This window comes from Pempheris klunzingeri, chromosome 1 (assembly GCF_042242105.1).
Source record: "Pempheris klunzingeri isolate RE-2024b chromosome 1, fPemKlu1.hap1, whole genome shotgun sequence".
Taxonomy (NCBI): domain Eukaryota; kingdom Metazoa; phylum Chordata; class Actinopteri; order Acropomatiformes; family Pempheridae; genus Pempheris; species Pempheris klunzingeri.
This window is the reverse complement of record NC_092012.1, coordinates 29426997-29445726: the sequence shown is the minus strand read 5'-3', so window position 1 is coordinate 29445726 and position 18730 is coordinate 29426997. Positions and strand designations below refer to the sequence as shown.

Below are 18730 nucleotides of genomic sequence, written 5' to 3'. Positions count from 1 at the left end.
GAATCAGTTATTAAACCGATCTGCTTTTCAGCTGATCACTGCTTGTTTTAAAGTAGTGATCAGCTGTTTTAGTCAGTTTTAGTAGAAACCTAAGAGAAATACATATAAGTGATCTATTCTATGCCTGCTCAGGTGTTCAAAATCAACCTTATTGCCAGAAAATAACATTGGACAGTTCTGAGAGAGGATGTATTACGTCTAATTGCTTTTTGCCTTTATTTTTTTCCTCCAATGCCAAAGTTTGGAAAAATTCTACAATATCTGCACATGGCAACTACAGTAGAGTCAAGGTTACAAAATACTGTGTTCATGACACATTACGTCCTGCATTGGTATTTACAGTTGACATTAGACATCAATTGTGAGGTGCAGTTTTGTTGAATGTGGATGTAATTTCTTGCATACAACTTCATTTCAACCTATGCGACTGCAGGATGCTGGCTTGGTGAACAATCCCCTTTAACAGTACACTATCAAAGTGATAAAAATGAAATCATAAATATGATATGTAGCTGCTGACACCCGTACAAGTTCATCTAAAACAAGACTAGACTATTTCAAACACTGTAACCTGCTGAAGGCTTTATGGGGACATAACAGCATTCTTTGTTCAGCATTATCACACTTGAATTAGGATCAGTGTGTGGAATCCAGCCCAACTGATTCCATACAGTTCATATATGAACTGCAGTTCTGATAGCACCTTCATGAGAAGCTTATTTTCCCCGACTCATTTTAGCCCACCTTTTTTAACAAATCCTAATGCTGTTTCTCAAACAATGTCTCCAGTAAGCTTCTGATAATAGCAAAGTCACCATCTATAACATGACTTCAGATAAGCCTGAACTCTGTGGCTCTAAATTTAACAATGGCTCCTTCTTGTTTTCTCCCACATCACAGCGCTTTTAGTTGCTTATCCATACATCTTGTGTAATGTTTATCAAAGAATGCATGCAGTTTGTAATTGGGTTTGGTTTGGTACTTACTTCATTTGCACATTATGACGTGCATACTGGACTGATCTCATGTAAAACAACCTCCGCGTATAACATTAATGCATTTACATGATAGCAGCACTCAGGATAACATGATATCTGTCCGCCAGTGTGGTACCATTAGAGGCTAGGATGTCAACTGCAGGACCCACATATTGCACTCATATAGCATACAGGCTGAGATAATCTGTCTAAATCGAGAAATAAAAACTACGGGTGCCTCATTATGTCCCCAAGAGATGCAGTTTTATCGGCAGCCTGGTTGTACCCTGTCACTCAATAATCATTCTGGAGGCTGTAGTTAGTGGTGCTGTTGTGTTGGACTGCTTTTTATTCATCTATGCATTTGTGTAGTTGATACAGATGATACAATAAGAACATATTATACAGACATTCAAGTAGAATTAAGTTTTAGTTGTCATAATTGATTGTACTGGAAATGCTGGAAAACAAACAGAGAAATGAATAAAACCCAGTTTTCATACTACAAAAGAGAGCCAGAAGAATTATTGCCAAATCAGATCATCAAGAGCCTGCTAAAGCTCTGTTGATGAAAAAGTAGTGATCTGGTTGATTATATAATAATTATGAATATTGTATAAAACACAAAATTACAAACAAGTATTCAAAGCATTTTTACAAAGAGAGACAGTAAGTATTACCATACAGGAATGTGTATGTTTAGTGTTAGAAAACTAAATGTATTTCGGTAAAATGTGTGAATCTATGGAGCAAACATATGGATGGAAAAAGTGAATTTCAGAAATTCAACCAAATATAAAATATGGTTTCATTTCCCATCAATACAGCTATGTGAATGTTCCTCAGCCTAGAATGTTTCAGTCATTGTTTCATTTTTTTAGCCTGATTATAAGACTAAAAACTGCATTTCATTTCACTTTATTCATTTAGTCTGACATTCTTTTCATGTAAGACAAACCATTTAGTACTGAGTGACATATTAGTCCTACCAGCATTATTTTCAGTCATTATATACTGAACAACTCAGAGATAAATGGTGATTCAGAGGTCTTCAGACTTGATTCTTGACTATATGGCTGCATACATGTCTATTATCTGTATTAGCATATGATTAAGATGAAAGGATTACACTGAAATGTGTATTTTAAATTACATCAAACCCATTTTACATATGAACAAAATATTTATTTCTCAAGATACTAGAGTCCAATACAACTGCACCACTCACTACAAAATGTGCACAGAGTTTAATTAACTGCATATATCTACATATATATATGCAAATTCTTCTGGCAATTATTTCATGGTTCAGGGTTAAGTCCTTTCTGATGAACAGTTTAACATTCTATTAAACTTGCAGGATTTATTGCAGGGCTGTTGTGTTGACTTGCAGTGCAGTATAGAGATGCACCCAATGAATAGACAGGTTAAACTAATGTTGACTGAGCTGTTAACTGGAGGATACATTATTTATTTTCACAGAAGGAGGTTAAAGGAAAAGGCTGCAGACATGCTGCATCTTTCGTATCATCAACAGATCCCATGTGCAGACCAAAGCCTTTAATAAATTGATCCCACAACCAGGTATTGTGTGTTTATCCCAATCCTTTTTGTATATATAATTCCTCTGTGTATAGGGCTCCACTATTAAAAGCGGATCAGAGAATCACAACCTTGCACTGGGTCACATGTTCCTTCATTACCATGGGCACACAGTTTTTCATTTATTGGGACTTCATCACAAATACAGTACACCATCCTGCGCACTAATGCACTTTTTGTTTCTATTCAATGTTTGTTAAAAACTACAGTGGCCAGCTGTAGATCTGTGATTAATTCAATAGGAAATAATGGGCTTGGGGATGAGTGCTATGGTTAGAATAATGAAGTCAAATTGTTGAGGGACAAACACGTCATCGCGATTTATGACCTTAAGAAAATATAGACTTCCACAAGCCTTATCGTACACTAAGTTATATGCAAGGTAAGGCTACAGTCTATATTGAGGCGAAACAAAGGGTTGCTAGGCTATGAAATGCACATGGTAATGAGTGGGCTGGTTGGGTTCCAGAAGTGTTTGTACTTTAAGGCATTTAAGAAGACGGTAGCAGTGAATGGATGGACAAACCTGCTCTGACAGGGATGTTCTGTTTAGCTTGTGCTAGTGTGGGAAGCTGGCCCAATCAATTGTTCTGAGTCCATATAATCCTTCCAGGTGAGCCTCACAATTCTGCAGCGATGGAGAACTCAAGTATTCCCTCAGCAAACACTTGCAAAGAAAGGAAGAAATCCACAGTTTGATGAATAGGAGCAGATAGAAGCATGTGCTGTCGGCTGGTTGTAAATTCAAAAAGAGGTGAAGAGGGCAGCAACATTCAAGTTACCTCTCAAATCATTCCTTTCCAACTGAGTAGGCTAATGTTATCAATACATTCAGTTTGGCTGTGTAGTCATACTGTGGTTCTACACTCTATATACAAGTATTCCTCTATTTCAACTAAAGTACTTTGATATATTTCTAATTAGAAAAATGTGTTGCACAAATTTCCTTGTTTAAAATGCTTGCTGTTATTGAAGAAAGATAACAAAATAAAGAAATTCTCACATTCAACAAGATAATTCATAAAAAATAACTTTGATCAAAATACACTGTACAGTAATTATACGAAAAATAAAAATATCATACGGTGGCTACAATAATAAATCCAATCTAGTTCAGTGATCCTCTGCTGCAGTTGACAGACAATTAAATTAATGAGTTTCCAACTGCTCCGCACAGTTTATAACAATACAATAAACTACAAGTTAAACCAATAGATATACAGTATATATTATGCACTTGCTGAATTAATTTCTATTGTACAATAGCTGTCCTAGTCATGTTATATAGGCAAGAAAGACCACCAGAAGTAAATACTGCATTAAAAGCAAAAAAACCTCCAACTGGCAGAGTCAAGTCCCAACACGTTCATATTGTCACTTACCCAGTCCACGAACAGAAAAGGACAGCAGTAAAAGGGTATCATCCGTTAGGCAGGCCCACTCCAACCTGCTACTCATGTTTTCATGGTGCAGATTGGAACAACGATGACCAGGATCACAGTGCAGGTAGCAGCTGCAATCAGTGCTCCGATCTTACACACCTTAGCCCTCCTGAACTCTGCCTCTTTTCTCTTGAGCAGCGAGTCATAGCCTGGTGTGTAGATGTCCTCCATCCAGTACTCCAGGTTGTTGGGGTTCAGGGACTCCTGGGTCTGATGAATCAAACAGAGGCAACAAGTAAGAGGATGCACAGGTCAGAGACAAGTTGCACCTTTTTGTAAAAACTGAAAGTTGGCTATGAGTAAATACAGTAACACCTACACTCCCTGGTTTCATGATGGTATGCACTGGTTCCTCAAAACGCAAGCAAGGTTATACCAGGTGTTCTGGAGCTTTCAGTCCCCTTTTCATGCCATTAATCTCTTCAAATACCAGAGTTAACCCATAATAAATTAGAACTTCACAAAACAGTGTGTTCCAAAATGTTGGGCTAAGAGGAAGTTTGTGGATGTAGATAAATTCTCTGTTTGCTTCTTGTATGACTAAATCCTTGTGCCAAAATAGACTTTTGTTGAAATGACAGCCACAGCATGATAGCTTGTTTAAAAACTTCAACAACATTTAGATGCATTCTATGATGAGTGCACACTGTAAATATCAAAGACATGCACCAGCTTGGATGTTTTCTTTATTTGAAGCAGGCTTATATTAGAGACACGACTTTGTATTCCCTCCATTTCTCCTTTTTTATAAGTAGATTTTATCATATCTTTTTGGAAGCCTCCCTGTTTTCTGCTTATGTTTCAACTTTCTGTTGATGCAAACTCAACACTTTCTCCATGTTCAACTGTTGTCTTTGTAAATTCATTATAATATTTATTTCCTCAGCATCGATTCCGACAGTACAACAGCGGGGTCGTGTCACACTCACCATTCTGCTGCTCTCACTTTTTTTTAACACTACCATTTTTCATTGTTTGAACTATTTTCAAGATTTCCTGACTACTGCTCCCGTTCTCCCATCCCTGTTTTCACTGACAGTAGCTTAACAATGCTATAAGAACTAGAAAACAGCAGAGCAGAGGCGACTGCAATTAATAGGCGAATGCAAACTACTATGCCCCTCCTCTCCGGCTATGTTCCATATTCCACGGGCTTCTTCATTACCATCATCCATCAGTCCACCAGATGCCTTTGGATTTCCCCCACTTTCCCCATCACCTGACTGCCTCATCCATCTACACACCTGTTCCCACTTCTGTCAACTACTGCGCTGGCACCTGAACCTCCCTTTGTTGTTGTCTGTTGTCCTTAAATCACTGAATTGTCCCTGCCTGCCACTATTGTCTGCATTCGCTCTCTTCCACCGTTCTCACGCCTGTGCTTTTGAGTCAGATAAAATTGGACTCCAGTTCATTTTCCTGCTTGTTGTATGGTTGTTTGGGCAACAACCGTACTGAGACCCTTGAGATGTAGACTCGGTCTGGTCCCAAACAAACTCTGGAGCAGTCCATTTGTGGTGGGACTAATCTGATCTCACCCCAACCCAACTATCAGGTGTACTCGGCATGTTTGACTCCTGTTGCCATTTTAACATGTTGACGTTTAGTGTGTCATTGGACATCACTTGTTCACACCTGCAGTCATGCTTGGGCAGCGCATATTCTCTGTAAAGTGTAAACCTGTATCATATTTTCAAGATATTTCCCCGTATTCTGTTGGATTTGCCTGGTATATTACCAGTTATGATCAAATGCCAACTGTGCCGTTGCTACATGTCAAGCTGTATGTATGTATGCAACGATTCTCTCAGAAATACTAGTCCAGATCACAAAGACCTCCTCAGTAGGCGGAGTGAATGCTCTCATGTATTTAGCATGGATTTTTCTGTGTGAAAAGACACTGAACCCAAGGAAAATACTCCCAAGTTTACACAGCCACCAACTGATTCTGACCAGAGCAAACAAACCATTGTGAATAAGCTCTTAAACTCACCAGTCTGACAGTTCTGGTAGATTTGCTAAGCTTTTTGTAAATCCGTGCAATGTGCAGACCAATCTGGGCTTCAATGCAGAAACATCAAAATTGAAACAGTTCACACAACTCCTCTGCAGTACAACATACATCAAGGTTGGGGCACCACCCTGCAGAAGGCAAGAAAGCCAAAAACATTTGTTGAGGTTAATGAAGCATAGTGCTCTGGAAAAGAATTGTGTGATGCATTTCAACTCCTGTAGATTTACTTAAGCTGATTTCCAGGAGCTACTGTGGAAAACAGGTCAAAACATTGCACAGGTACTTTTACCAAAGTTATTGCTATTACCATTTTATTCTAAAGAAATGTCAACGCCAGACAAAAACACATCAGGGGCTGCTCTGAATTACCTCAAAAACAAACAAAAAATGAGAGATGCTTTGACAGAAAAGTTAATTATCACATTGTTTGTCAGTTTCTAAACGGCAAACAGAGAACAGATGGTGAACTCTAGCTAATGTGACTGACTAGCTATAATATGATAATAACATACTGCTAATGTCCTCCTGTTTTCACGTGTGCCTCAGCCCATCACCAACCATGTCGTCTGTGCACTCAACATGGTTCACTTTACTGCACTTTGTACTCTGCATCTTAGCTAAAAGCTTGTGACTGTACACTCTGCCACCAGGGAGCTCTTCTTTTGTGGTGTTGTTGGGTTTTTGCTTTAATTAGACGAGGACAGTACAGAGTTGACAGGAAATGAGGAGAGAGAGATGAGGGACAACATGCAAGTTCCATAGAGAGAACTGAGCCAGACACATTGCCATTATATATTCAGCATCTTAAACACCAAGGCCACCAGGAGGGACATTTTAGTTCCAGTCAGTTAAGCTATACCATCACCAAGTCAATAACGTGTAGCTACCATTTTATTCTTTAGGTGGTGGAGTGGAGAAACACTCTCTGGTGCCTGGATTTGATGAGAGCATAGTTAATGCAAGAGTCTATACCCACAGAAAACCTGGCTCTGCAACAGAGAGATTGATTTTGTTTTTTTTCAATCTGCTCTGTAATTGCTTTGCAGGAGAGACATTCTTCACTGTAAGGCTCCCAACTAACAGTGTATTGATATTTTAACTGATTCTTGTACATCCTATGACAGAGAGAGAGCAGCAGGCAGAGGGACAGACCAGACACATGTTCTACATAAATATGACGGATTATAAACTGGTAGTCAGAACTATTTACTCTGCAACACTGCATGTTGCCACACAATTGTTGTTTATCTCTTATTCACATGTGCATTACTAAAGTTCAGAATGAACTACTTTAAAATGTCAAACATTCTGATGCACACAACAAAAGGGATGATTCATCTCAAGTAAGGAAGGTCAAGTTTCATGAGTGAGGGTAAGATGGAGCATGACACGGACAGACAGAAGTATTGTGTGGTGTGGGCTGCAACGTGGGCTTTAAACTGTAGACAGTATGAAAATGGAAGCACTTTTTAAGCGCTGCTCTTGGTTAAAAGCTGTACTCGAACTTTACTTTGTTCATGCTAGTGAGGCTGCGTGAATCCGGACCAAACCCGAGCCACCGTTAGTTTGGGGGACACCTAAATGATTGATTGTGTGTCAGATTTCTTTCAAGTGTTGGATGTCAACACTTGTAACACGATGGGTATATTTTTACATCAAAATGTTGCCTGGGACAGTTTTTATTTTTCCTCATTTGTTTTCTAGACCCGTTTCCTCCAGGTGTTGTCAATTGTATCCTTGATTCTCATTCATTGCCAGAGCGTTGTGGACTTAAGGCACATGGGAATTGGCATCCTTCTACAACACAGTGTCTAACGCTGCTCTTTCTTTAGGCTGGTTGATTGGATTTGGTTGCTTTGTTTACACTCAGTGGGGGTGGGGTGGGGGGGTGGGGGGGGCAGTGTGTTGACAAAGGCAGCAGTTTGTATGAACAGCCATGTCTCAGCGCTGGTTGATTTGGAGAAACATGTTCCATTCACAGCGCAACAAATTATTGACTCGTCACCTCATATTGTCTTGACAAATAACAGGACACAGTCAGCAGTGTCTTCTGACATAATAAGAGACTGACATAATATTTTTGTCTTCTGCATTATGCCCACTATGCTGCATTGTTTCCTTTGGATCTGTTTTGTTGTGTTATATGTTTCATTTGGTCTGAATGAAATGAGTTTATTACAGTGCTGTGACAGACACTGGATTACTTTTTGCTTTTTTGGTTAAACTATTTCATTAATTTATGGCTGTGGGGATTTTATGAGAACTTCAATTAAGACAAAAAGTGCTTAAAAAAAAAAAAAAAAAGGTCATAAATGCGGCCTGAAATTACTGAAGTCACATTCAGTTTGTTGCCAAATGATTTTGTTTCTAAAGCATGGCAGCTGGGTCATTTTAAGAGTTTAATTATTTAAGAAGTATTTGCGATATATCTACTTCTGTCTGCAGTGTTTCTGGACCAGATGTGTGCTTTTCTTATTCCTCATCTTTCATTGTTGAATGAATTTAACAGAAAATGATTAGAACATTTAAATGAAATGTATTTATGAATAAGTCTTCCCAGTGTGTCTGTGTGTCGGGCAATTTTGTGGCCAGATTTTTCTGGCTCACATGAGGCACTGCAATATGGGGTGGGATCCGAAAGAATACATTTTCATACATCACAGGTGGGCGTGTTGGAGGCTGTGATACACATGGCCAACATTTGCATTTTTCATCCCATTTAAACACAGGGCTCTCCCTGTCATGGTGCAATGGCAGTTTGTAAATCATGTGGATCATCACTCATGAGTTTTTCCTCAGAGCAAATTAATGTTGTTGGCTGGGATGTTCAGAAGTTCAACTCTGAATACAGCAGCTCAAATATAAAGCCAAGAGCAGATGATAGTTTTACATAGTGAATATAATTTTCACTTTTCCTGCGATTAAACCATCAGCAACCATCTGCCCTTAAACACCTCTGTAATGCAATACATACAATTACATTTTAAATACTGTGTAGTTTTTTGCATGTTGTATTTTTTATCACTGATATCTTATTTCTCATCTTTAATTTAGCTACATTGCACTGTTTTACATGCAAAGAGAGTTGCTGCCCTTTTAATCGTGATGTAAACGTCATCCTGGTAATGACCTACAGACAGATAGCAGCTTTTACAATAACGCTCTGCTGTTTCTGGCGACGCAACACTAACCTTTAAACCAAACAGTCTTTATCACATCATGCTGTTCCTCACAGACACAAATCTACCTGTATTGTTATTAAAATGTGAAACTCCTCATGGTACTTTGGCCAGATTTATTAAGAAGACGATGACTCATGCAGTCTAGTGTTACAGATTGAGACACTAAAAGAAGACTGGTCTGACAGGGACTTATGCAGAGAGAGACTAATCCAATAAACGACAGATTTGGTATGTACATAAGCGTGGAGTTTTCTGTGGTTATTCTGCAACAGTCTGGCGTTGGTTGTACAAATTTTTTTACCAGTGGGCGTGATCGTACCTGCTGCTAAAGGCTACCAGAACAGATTAGTAACTGTTGTAGATGACAGATGCTGGTAAGAAAGTCATTAATTTTTCTTCTGTCTGGCTGCCAATTCAGCATATGCGTGATCACATATCAGCTGGTTGAGGATTGACAAAATGAAAGATGACGAAAAACATGAATAAAAGGGGTTTGTGTGATTTAAGAGAGGTTTCACCAAATAAAGTGACAGAAATACTGAAAAGCACGAGTACGCTGAGCTGTCAACCTGCTCTGAGCAGGACTGCTGAGGACTCACTCATTCTTGGCACCAAGGCTGCAGTGCACTGCTGGATTGACATTGCCACACCCTCTATCCTAAATAAAGGGTGTGGCAATTTCTGTTGTTTACCTTAACATTAGAAATGGTCCCATTCTTATGCCAGGTGCTGTATAGATAGTTTAAAATATGGATTGTACCGTCCTCAGCGAGAGACTGCACTTGACATCATGACACTAGCTCTCTATATTCTCCACATTCTCTCTCTTTCTTCCAACAACAATCATGAGTGTTTGAAAGAAGCCCAAAGCCAAGGTTAATCACTGTCCTTTCAAGCTCATCACCAGAGAATTAGAAATCAATGACTTTGAAGGAGACCTGCCAGGTTTCTATGCTGGTTCCTGGGGAGCTGGAATGTGTCTGCCACTGGCACAGATCCATTCATTGCATCTTTCTGAGTGTACAAACAAAGTAAGCTGTATGATAATATAATGGACAAGCAGGATAACTTACTCAGTGCCATTGATTTGCATAATTGAAATGTTTAACACATTTGGTCTGATGCTAATTTGATGTAATTAACAACGATGTTAAGGTGAGTCAAACTGCAGATTTCAAAACATCATTGCAATGATACACAACACTCATTCCACACAATTAGTTTACTGAACAGAAAACCCAATGGCTCACGATTATGGTCATAGTGAGTTTCGAATTGCTTCACTGTTTGAACTTGGTGTTATTACAGAGGAGTACAGTTCAGCAGCGACACAATGCCTTTAGAACTTCCCTCATTTTCATGCTATTTTTAGTGTCTGTCTTTGTCTTTTCAGCCAAATACTCTCTCTCCCTCTTCCTCTCTTTGTTTCTGCTGTTTCTCACTCTTTCCTCTGATTATCAGTTGGCATCTCTTAATATGCGTCTCCTGCTGTGTGAGTGTTTAAATGGACTTGCCATATGGCAGTGGTATTCTCCACGGAAAAAATCTCTCCACACATCTTCGCATTTCAAGAGTCATTTTGCAAAAGCAGCGTGTCATTATGGGTCATTTTCGTCTTTCATGCACCTGCTTTCAACGAGTGTGTCTCTCCTTGCCTGCATCCGTTAGTAATTAGTAATTCCCAGCATCCCTCTCAACAACCCAGAGAGAGAGGGGCAAAGTCTGATGATTCTGGAAACATGAGCAGTCAGACAATCATACATGTTATCCAGATTATCCAAACCATTTTATTAGGAGGTCAAAATAACGGCTCCGACTACAGTAAATACAGTAAGTCTGTTTCCAACCTGTCTGATCATTTGACTTGTTTCTAGACCTGTTCGACTTTGTTATAGTGATGTCAACGTTTTCCCACATCTTAACAGTTAATTTAGTGACTTGGTTGTTATTATTACGCCATAATTTTAAAGGGATCTACCACCCTGTTAAAATCATTTCACTGTGGCTGCACTGCACAGCCAGGACCCATGAAGGTATTTGTTTGTCTTTGTCTTCTTTAAGCCTCCAGTCCCTGTGAGTCCACAATGACACAATTCTTTATTTTAACTCATTTGTCTTTACAATAGTAGTTAATTATCAATGCTTCATAGTTAAGCCTGTGATGCTATAGTGGTTTGGAAGTGGTTTTTAAGTACCCTTCATGTTTTCAGTGGATTATGTTCACTTGCTTCCTTGTGCTCAATACAAATTCTTCTGCAGAGAATCACACTCAGGCCCTTCCAAAATGCCTCTTATATTAAGCACAGAGCTGATACCATCAGTGATTATTTAACTTTTCCAAACACAGCATGGGGTGTAAAGGTGTCTGGCTCTATATGCACATGAGCTGTTCCAAAACATGTGATTATTAGGAGAATAGTGGCTAACTGTTTCAATTTTAATCTCAAAACCTGACTGGGAGATGTAGCCAGATAGCGGTAGGTAGCTTGGCAAATGTTTTTCTCACTGACTGTTAGGATTAAGGAGCTATTACAAACACAACTAGATGTTTTGGTTCAAACATTTGCAGCAGTGCAAAGTGCAAAAGAGCTGGCTGAAGTTGAAAACAGATCAGAGGGTGTGGTGATTAATAAATCCTCTGTGAGCCAATCACATCACTGGTCTTTTTGCTAGGAAGCAGCTTTGACCAACCACAGTGAAGCATGTTGACAACAGCTCTTCAAGTGAAGACATGGCTTCTCCAGAAAGTGCAGAGTTAACACTTCATTAGTACAATTATGATACAACTAATAAAACCTCTTTGATTAGACAGTATATATGATCGCATTAATCCGACGCCATCTTTGTCTGTAAGAATCACTTATATTCATGAAAGCAGACTAATTCACTGACATCCATGTTTTAACCAAGCTAAAGGCAGCGTTTCATGCTGATTTCAAGGCATCTACTGATTCAGTGGTGTTCACTTAAATTACTTTGAGATTTTAAGCATTATTGCTATGCATTTGCTCCAAATGTTGTTTGCATTATACTCGGTCCTGAACAGTTTACTCTCAGTGCAAAGTCTAAGACCTAATTTCCACCAAAACACCAACAACTGATTTTGTGCTGCCTCTTTTGAATGAACCTCCTACCTGTTTGTGCCTCTCCTCCCAGGACAGATTTTGATTTAATTTGATATAATGAGGCTGAATTTTGCTTAGCACTGCAAAATCTTACACAGTCCGACAGGCCACAAGAAAAGATGCACTTCAGCAGAAACCCTGTCTAAAAGCCTTTTCCCACTTTGGCAATAGACACAGCGAATAAAAGCTCTTTTGAAGCCATGAAGGGAACCTGTGAGGACATTTGAAGGAGCAGTCACAGGGCTTAGATGCATCTCAGCAACAGCCAGATGCTCGTCAAGGAGTGGAATTGATCGGAGTCACTTGTGACTCTGAAGGCCATGCAGTGAGATCAATAACATGCCTGTATGCCTGTGTCAGAGCTTAAAATGGTCCCAGCCGTCACATAGAAACCACAAGGAGAGATGCCCTGTATCCACGTAGCCCTGCAGGTCACGCATGACGCATGATCAACACTGGACCAAGCCAAATAATCCTACCATGTTTTCACAGGTTCAGTCTGTCACGGCTGTTCCATCTGTGTCTGTTCCTGTAAAGCCTCACACTGACTCCAAAAGCATCTGCACATGCGATTTTAGCGTTGAGTCCTCAGGACGAGGACTGGGGATTTTATAATTCTATTGAACTCTTCTATTCTAAGCGTGGGTTTATTATCAGGACAGTGACATCTGCTTATGGGGATTTGCATTTACACCTGCTTTTTTGGACTCATCTCAAGACTAAAAGGATAGGCAGGTCTGTCCTAAAACAGTTGTTGGGTGCCCATGTGGACACTGAAACATGTTTTGCTTGCTGTAATCGTTCCTCCTGTTCATACTGTATAATAAAAGATCCTGCTTTTTTTACTATTATTGCAACTCAATGAGAAAACACTCTCCAGAGAAACAGGGAAATCAGACTGCTGTAAACTCTCAGCTTCACATAAAGTTTGGAATATTTTTTTGCACAAAACAAGGACAGCAGATTTTGTCCCCCATTACTTAAATTAAAAGCACATTAAAGGTACAGTAGGTAAACATTTTTTTTTATAAAAAATAGCATTTTGTCATATTTGCCGAGACTAAATCCTGACAGTAGCACATGAGACAGGCAATCTGACATGTAGATTACCTGACGTAGTGTCAATCACAGCTCATGCAAATGCTACACGGCCCCCTGATATTTATCACTAACTTCACAAACATGCATCTATATATATTAAAACTCTGACCCTACCTCTCTGTGTCTCTTTAGATACAACTGACAAATATGTCAAACAGCACAGAGGATCGACTTGGGAAGGTTGTGAGCCTTCCGCTTTGGAAGCTCCAGACAGCGACCAGTTGTGTGGCTTCTGCCTTCTTCCGAAGCAGCCTAGCACGTCGAATTCTGTGCCTGGCTCTCCATCTGCAGTGTTACCATAGCATACCACCGTGTACACTTAGCATATCTGACCTCTTAAGTTGCCGCAGTTTTCCTGCCTCGTCTGCAGGGAGGGAGGCAGCAAGAGAGTGAGAGTGAGGGACCTAAAGTTATATTCTTTTAAGTTAAGCAGCTAAATCCACTCTCTACTACGTATGACTTTAGGGGATCTTTCAGTGGCCAGCATGGATGGAATGATTACAGCAAAAGTGCTTTTCATTTGGGCACCTGACACATCCTAAAATTGGTCTTGCACATGCATCAGTGTTGAATAGCTTCATCAGAACATTTCCACTGAAATTCAGTTCAGTTCTTCTGCAGATAAGTTTCATTACATCTTAATAAGACCTCATCAGGGTTCCCCTGAAGGTTCAAACAGCCTCTAATAATCAGGCAAAAGGCAAAAATAATGGTCACAGGTTAATGGTGTAAAATATCTACAAAGTTACAGGGCAGCTATGCTTAGTACACTCCTTTGAGGCCCTCCTGTGATTGATGGGTGTCTGCAGAGTCCAGTACCTGCAGGTCCAGAGCTGTGAGCTGCTTTCCCTTCTCTCCTGAGTTGCGTTTATACTCCTCGATGGTCCAGGACGGCTGGCCGCGCTTGCCATCTGATAGACTGGTGAGCCTCAGGTCAGTGTACAGGGGGCTGCCTTTCACATGGGCCTTCATGGAGGGGGTGAAGGGGTGCGGTGAGAAAACCTGTTCGATCAGGTAGGACTCCTTCGGTGGTTTAGAGGGCCGGTGGGCCTGGGGGAACTCATATTGACGCTCTCGCTCTGCCTGGAAATGGAGAGAAGATCAGAGAACAGAAAGGTCATCTGGGAAGTTTCCACCAGAGCACTTTCTTCAACACTGTGAGCCTCTGGCCTAAAATAAAGTAGACTACTGATTTTTTTTCTAATGCAAAGAGGGAGATAACTCATTTTAGATTAACAGGGGATTGTCTGAGCATTTAGAGACGGTTTATACTTCACATCGCTCAGCCAGTAAAACAGGTAGCAGAGGTTTTTTCTAATATCAGTCTGCTGTTATATATACCACATCACACAATAACACTACTGTGCAGATGTGTTAAAGGGGGGCTTCTGCTTTCTAAACCTGGCCTGCTGTAATGAACATATGAAGCCTGCACTAACATATCATCACTTCCTTACTGATGCCTACAATGTTCAAGATAATATGCTTAAAAGGCTGTAAGTTTAGCTGTGAGTCCAACTGATATTAAATCACATTTAATACATATATGCTCACTGTATCGCTTGTTCAGTGTTCTTTGAGAAAATATCAAGAATCAAAAGAGAAATGTATCATTTGTATTTTTTTACACCCCCTAGTTTTGCATAAATTCAATGAAACCCAGTCTTGTCCTGGACCTTAACTCGTCGAAGCAGTGACCACACAAAGGTATTGTTAAGTAACAGCATGTAAAAGTACTTGCAAATTCCACTTTGGTTCCGTTAGATGCTGTGGTGGTCCTTACCCCTGAACACCAGTGACAACACCCTATCTGCCCAGGACATGTAGGCTACAGCACAGTTTTCTTTACTTTGTATCTCACTCCCTACGGTGTCACACCCTGGCAGCCTCCCAGCTGCTGTCAATCAAACACAGGCATCGATACACCCCTCCAGCAGGCTGAGACGAAAAGGAGCATTTCTGATACCTCCCCAAAGGCTTTTTTTTTTTTTTACTATTTATAAAACTATTGTAAACTATTATTATATATATATATTACATGTGCTAAAGTTACACTTTATCCTGTTGTTATATGCATTTTGTTTCCTGGTACCTCTTCATCATGCTTTGGAAATCCACAATTGATATCTTATCCCTTTGCACAAATTGTAACATACCTTAAAATCCTCCCCTTTGTTAGCTAGTAAGACAGTTGGAGTACACCTCGTCTTCCCACTGATTGATTGAGGTCTCAGATTATTTGCATCTGAACTCTTGGAACCCCGAGGCTGCTTTTGCTTGATGTGAACTACCTTTTTTTTTAAAGGGCTTTTGTCTTTTGTTATTTTCAGAACAGTTAGACACCTCAGAAATGTCCGCTGTTGCAGATCTCAGAGTGTCACTGTTTCATTTAATGCCAAACACTTCACATGTTGTACGTTGCACAAATATAATTTATTCTTTTACTTCCGTTCATGACTGATTACGTCATGAGTTTGGTCCTGAAGTTTCCATCATACCTTTGATGATGTAAACAGGAAGTATAACACTACGATGAAGAAAAGATTATTCCAACATGATTGGTGAATCTGCACCAAGAAAAGGTATGCAGCATTAGCTACAGCTATCCCAGCTATGGATGCACAGGCAACAATCATGTAATTACTTCTACTATGACGACTTTTCATGAACAAGAGGAAAACTGAGATAATTCACTTCCCGTCTACCCACAGCGCTTCCAACTTAAAGTTGGATCCCACCAGCTAAACTATATAAATGTAGTTTTCTATTTTGATGAACACATCGCAACAGCCATCTTGGTTATTTATGAAAATGCATCAGCGGTGCAGCTCAATCAGCCATCATATCAAACCCACCCCATGTTAAATAAACACTTGTGATGAGCACAAGCCATGCCAGGTTGGCTGGATATCTGTCTGAACGGGATGACAGCCAGATGCATCTGCCAGAGCAAAAAAAAACATGAGCTCGTGGATTTGTCTGGTTCCCAGGTTAGAGGACAGGCAGGCTGACAAGACAGATATCTAAACCAAATTGTTGACTCCTCATCAGAATATGTGTGCATTCTATGTAACTCTAGGTTTGGTGAGGAATTCCTCAATAACGCAAAGCTCAGCATTTGTTTGTTCAGATAATGTGTGTTTGCTCAGTATAAAGAGCAGTGGGTTGATGATATATGACTAAACCAAAACTGTTTAGAATGCTAAAATATGAACATGGTATTGAGAATGATGTGGCATTTAACATAAATATCACAAAGACTCGTACGTGCCCAGCTTATATTTGGTATTTTACCACTTGGATGATGCAGATTGAGCTCTTGTTCACATATGACATTTAGGTTAGCTAATTACTTAGAGAACGCCTGGGAAAGGAGAAAAAGCTCTTTATCAGAATAAACTAAGTGGACATGCAGCACATTCAGCAATTTTCTATTACAGGAGCAGCTCTTTTGAGTGTGAAGCTCACTTGAAATTTGTCATTTCAAATATTATTTGAAAGAATATAGACATCTTTTATAACATGGTACTCCATACTTGCTCTTTTGATTGATGGGGTTTTTATTATATTACATGTGGGATGGGCCAGATGTAAACTAAGAAACTAAACAACTGAAGAAAAAGACTACTTTAAGGTTAGAAAAACACTTGTGTATGGTTCCTTGAGGGATTTATGCTCATTTTCTGCAATCACCAAGGTAAGTTTTTCTCATTTCTGACAACCCTAAATGTTGACTTTCAAACACATACAGCTATGATTTAATGTTAAACACATCTGATGTCTAAATGCACCATTCATGAGTTGCATATGAGATATTTATGCATGTAATAAAACTAAAAGACTTCTCATAGAAAAATAGCACAAAGAAAAGTCTTATAGTACAATCTATCTCTGTCCAATTGAAATAACATTACTCATCTAACAGATTTCCAGGGAGCAGTTTTTCTTAATAGCATACTCGTTATCTTGAATTATCGTTCCCTTGCTTGAGTAGGAAACGCAAAATAAAGAATAAAGCATTTAGAGAAACTGTATTGTGATGCAGCAGTTTGGACATTCATGATGAGTCCTTACTTCACCTCCTCAGTGACTGTGCTCACACCAGTCAGCCTTAACTGTTTGCGCACATTCACAACATGAAGGAAGTATTAGTGGGCATTCAGACCGAAAATACTAAACTGATCATAGAGCCATTTGTGAGCTTCAGCACCATCAGCTAGAGGGTCATTAAAGAGGAGAAAATCATAACAACTGATGTCCAAAATGTGCATTTTGCACTGAAGACTGTCACTGTCATATTATCATTCGAAACTCAGTGTGTACGTGTTGCTGTCCAATGACCTTGGCTTCTCTTACTGCATTTCATGAGTCATGACCCCCACTGTGCCAAAGCGGTGGCCTTCCTGAATTAATGATAATGTAGGATACTGGCTGGGCAAAAGTACACAGTTCACGGTTCAGACAGTGGGTGTGTGTGCGCCTCTCGCGCTGCCCCCCTGCAGAGATCGAAGACACAAAGACTGGTATTTGTTTAGTGACCATCAAAGCCCCCTGGGAACAGGGGAGACGATGAGACAGATTCATGAGTGACTGTCAATAACCTCGGAGATCTTGTCCAAAGATCTGCCAGGCCCGTTAAGCAGGAGGGCGGCCAGCTCTTCCATCTCACCACTTCATCCTGGTCAGTCATGATTCTGCTGTTTAGCTGTTTGTTTGTTTTACTCCTGCAGCACCACCTGACATCCAAAAGAATGTAAAATGCTGTTACTTGATTATTTATCTATTGGTATTCCGGGCTAGATTCAAACTTTTGCTGTTATATATAACTAAAGGTTGTGAGCCGTAGCTGTATGTATGTAATCTGAATAACCTTTAGCCTTAAACACGTGATGTTTGATCTCTTTTTAAACCTTTTGACACTAGGAAAACAAATATCTATGTGTAGGTGTGTACAGTTATCCTGGAAGGTGTCATTTTAACACTATACTTTCAAAACTGCAGTAATTTTCCCATTGACAGAAAGTGCTTAGTAAGAGGCTGTTTTGCTATGTTGTTGCTTGCCTGCTAGCCAACCTGTACATGTTATTTCCTGTCATTTTGTCTAGTAAGTGTGACAAAGGTGTGAACCCAACTTTACATGCTGCATGGAACCACCTATAAGCCTATAAGCCTCAGTTTAACCTGAAATTGGCTGTCATGGCTATGATTTCCAAGGCTGAGCAGAGTCTGTACTGTACTGTACTGCTCTAAATAAAAAAAATCCTTAATAAAATCCTAAAAATACATT

General features: G+C 39.7%; 1 protein-coding gene across 1 annotated transcript in view; it reads right to left on the bottom strand.

Moving 5' to 3' along the window:
• Positions 1-4033: 4033 nt before the first annotated feature.
• The window catches only part of minar1 (membrane integral NOTCH2 associated receptor 1), a 31752-nt gene continuing 17055 nt past the window's right edge, over positions 4034-18730 (bottom strand). The window contains exons 3-4 of the mRNA XM_070833483.1: positions 14263-14526; positions 4034-4231 (exon numbers count right to left, since the gene is read on the bottom strand). Coding sequence (XP_070689584.1) covers positions 4034-4231; positions 14263-14526 — 462 coding nt within the window. The remainder of the gene's footprint in view (positions 4232-14262; positions 14527-18730) is intronic.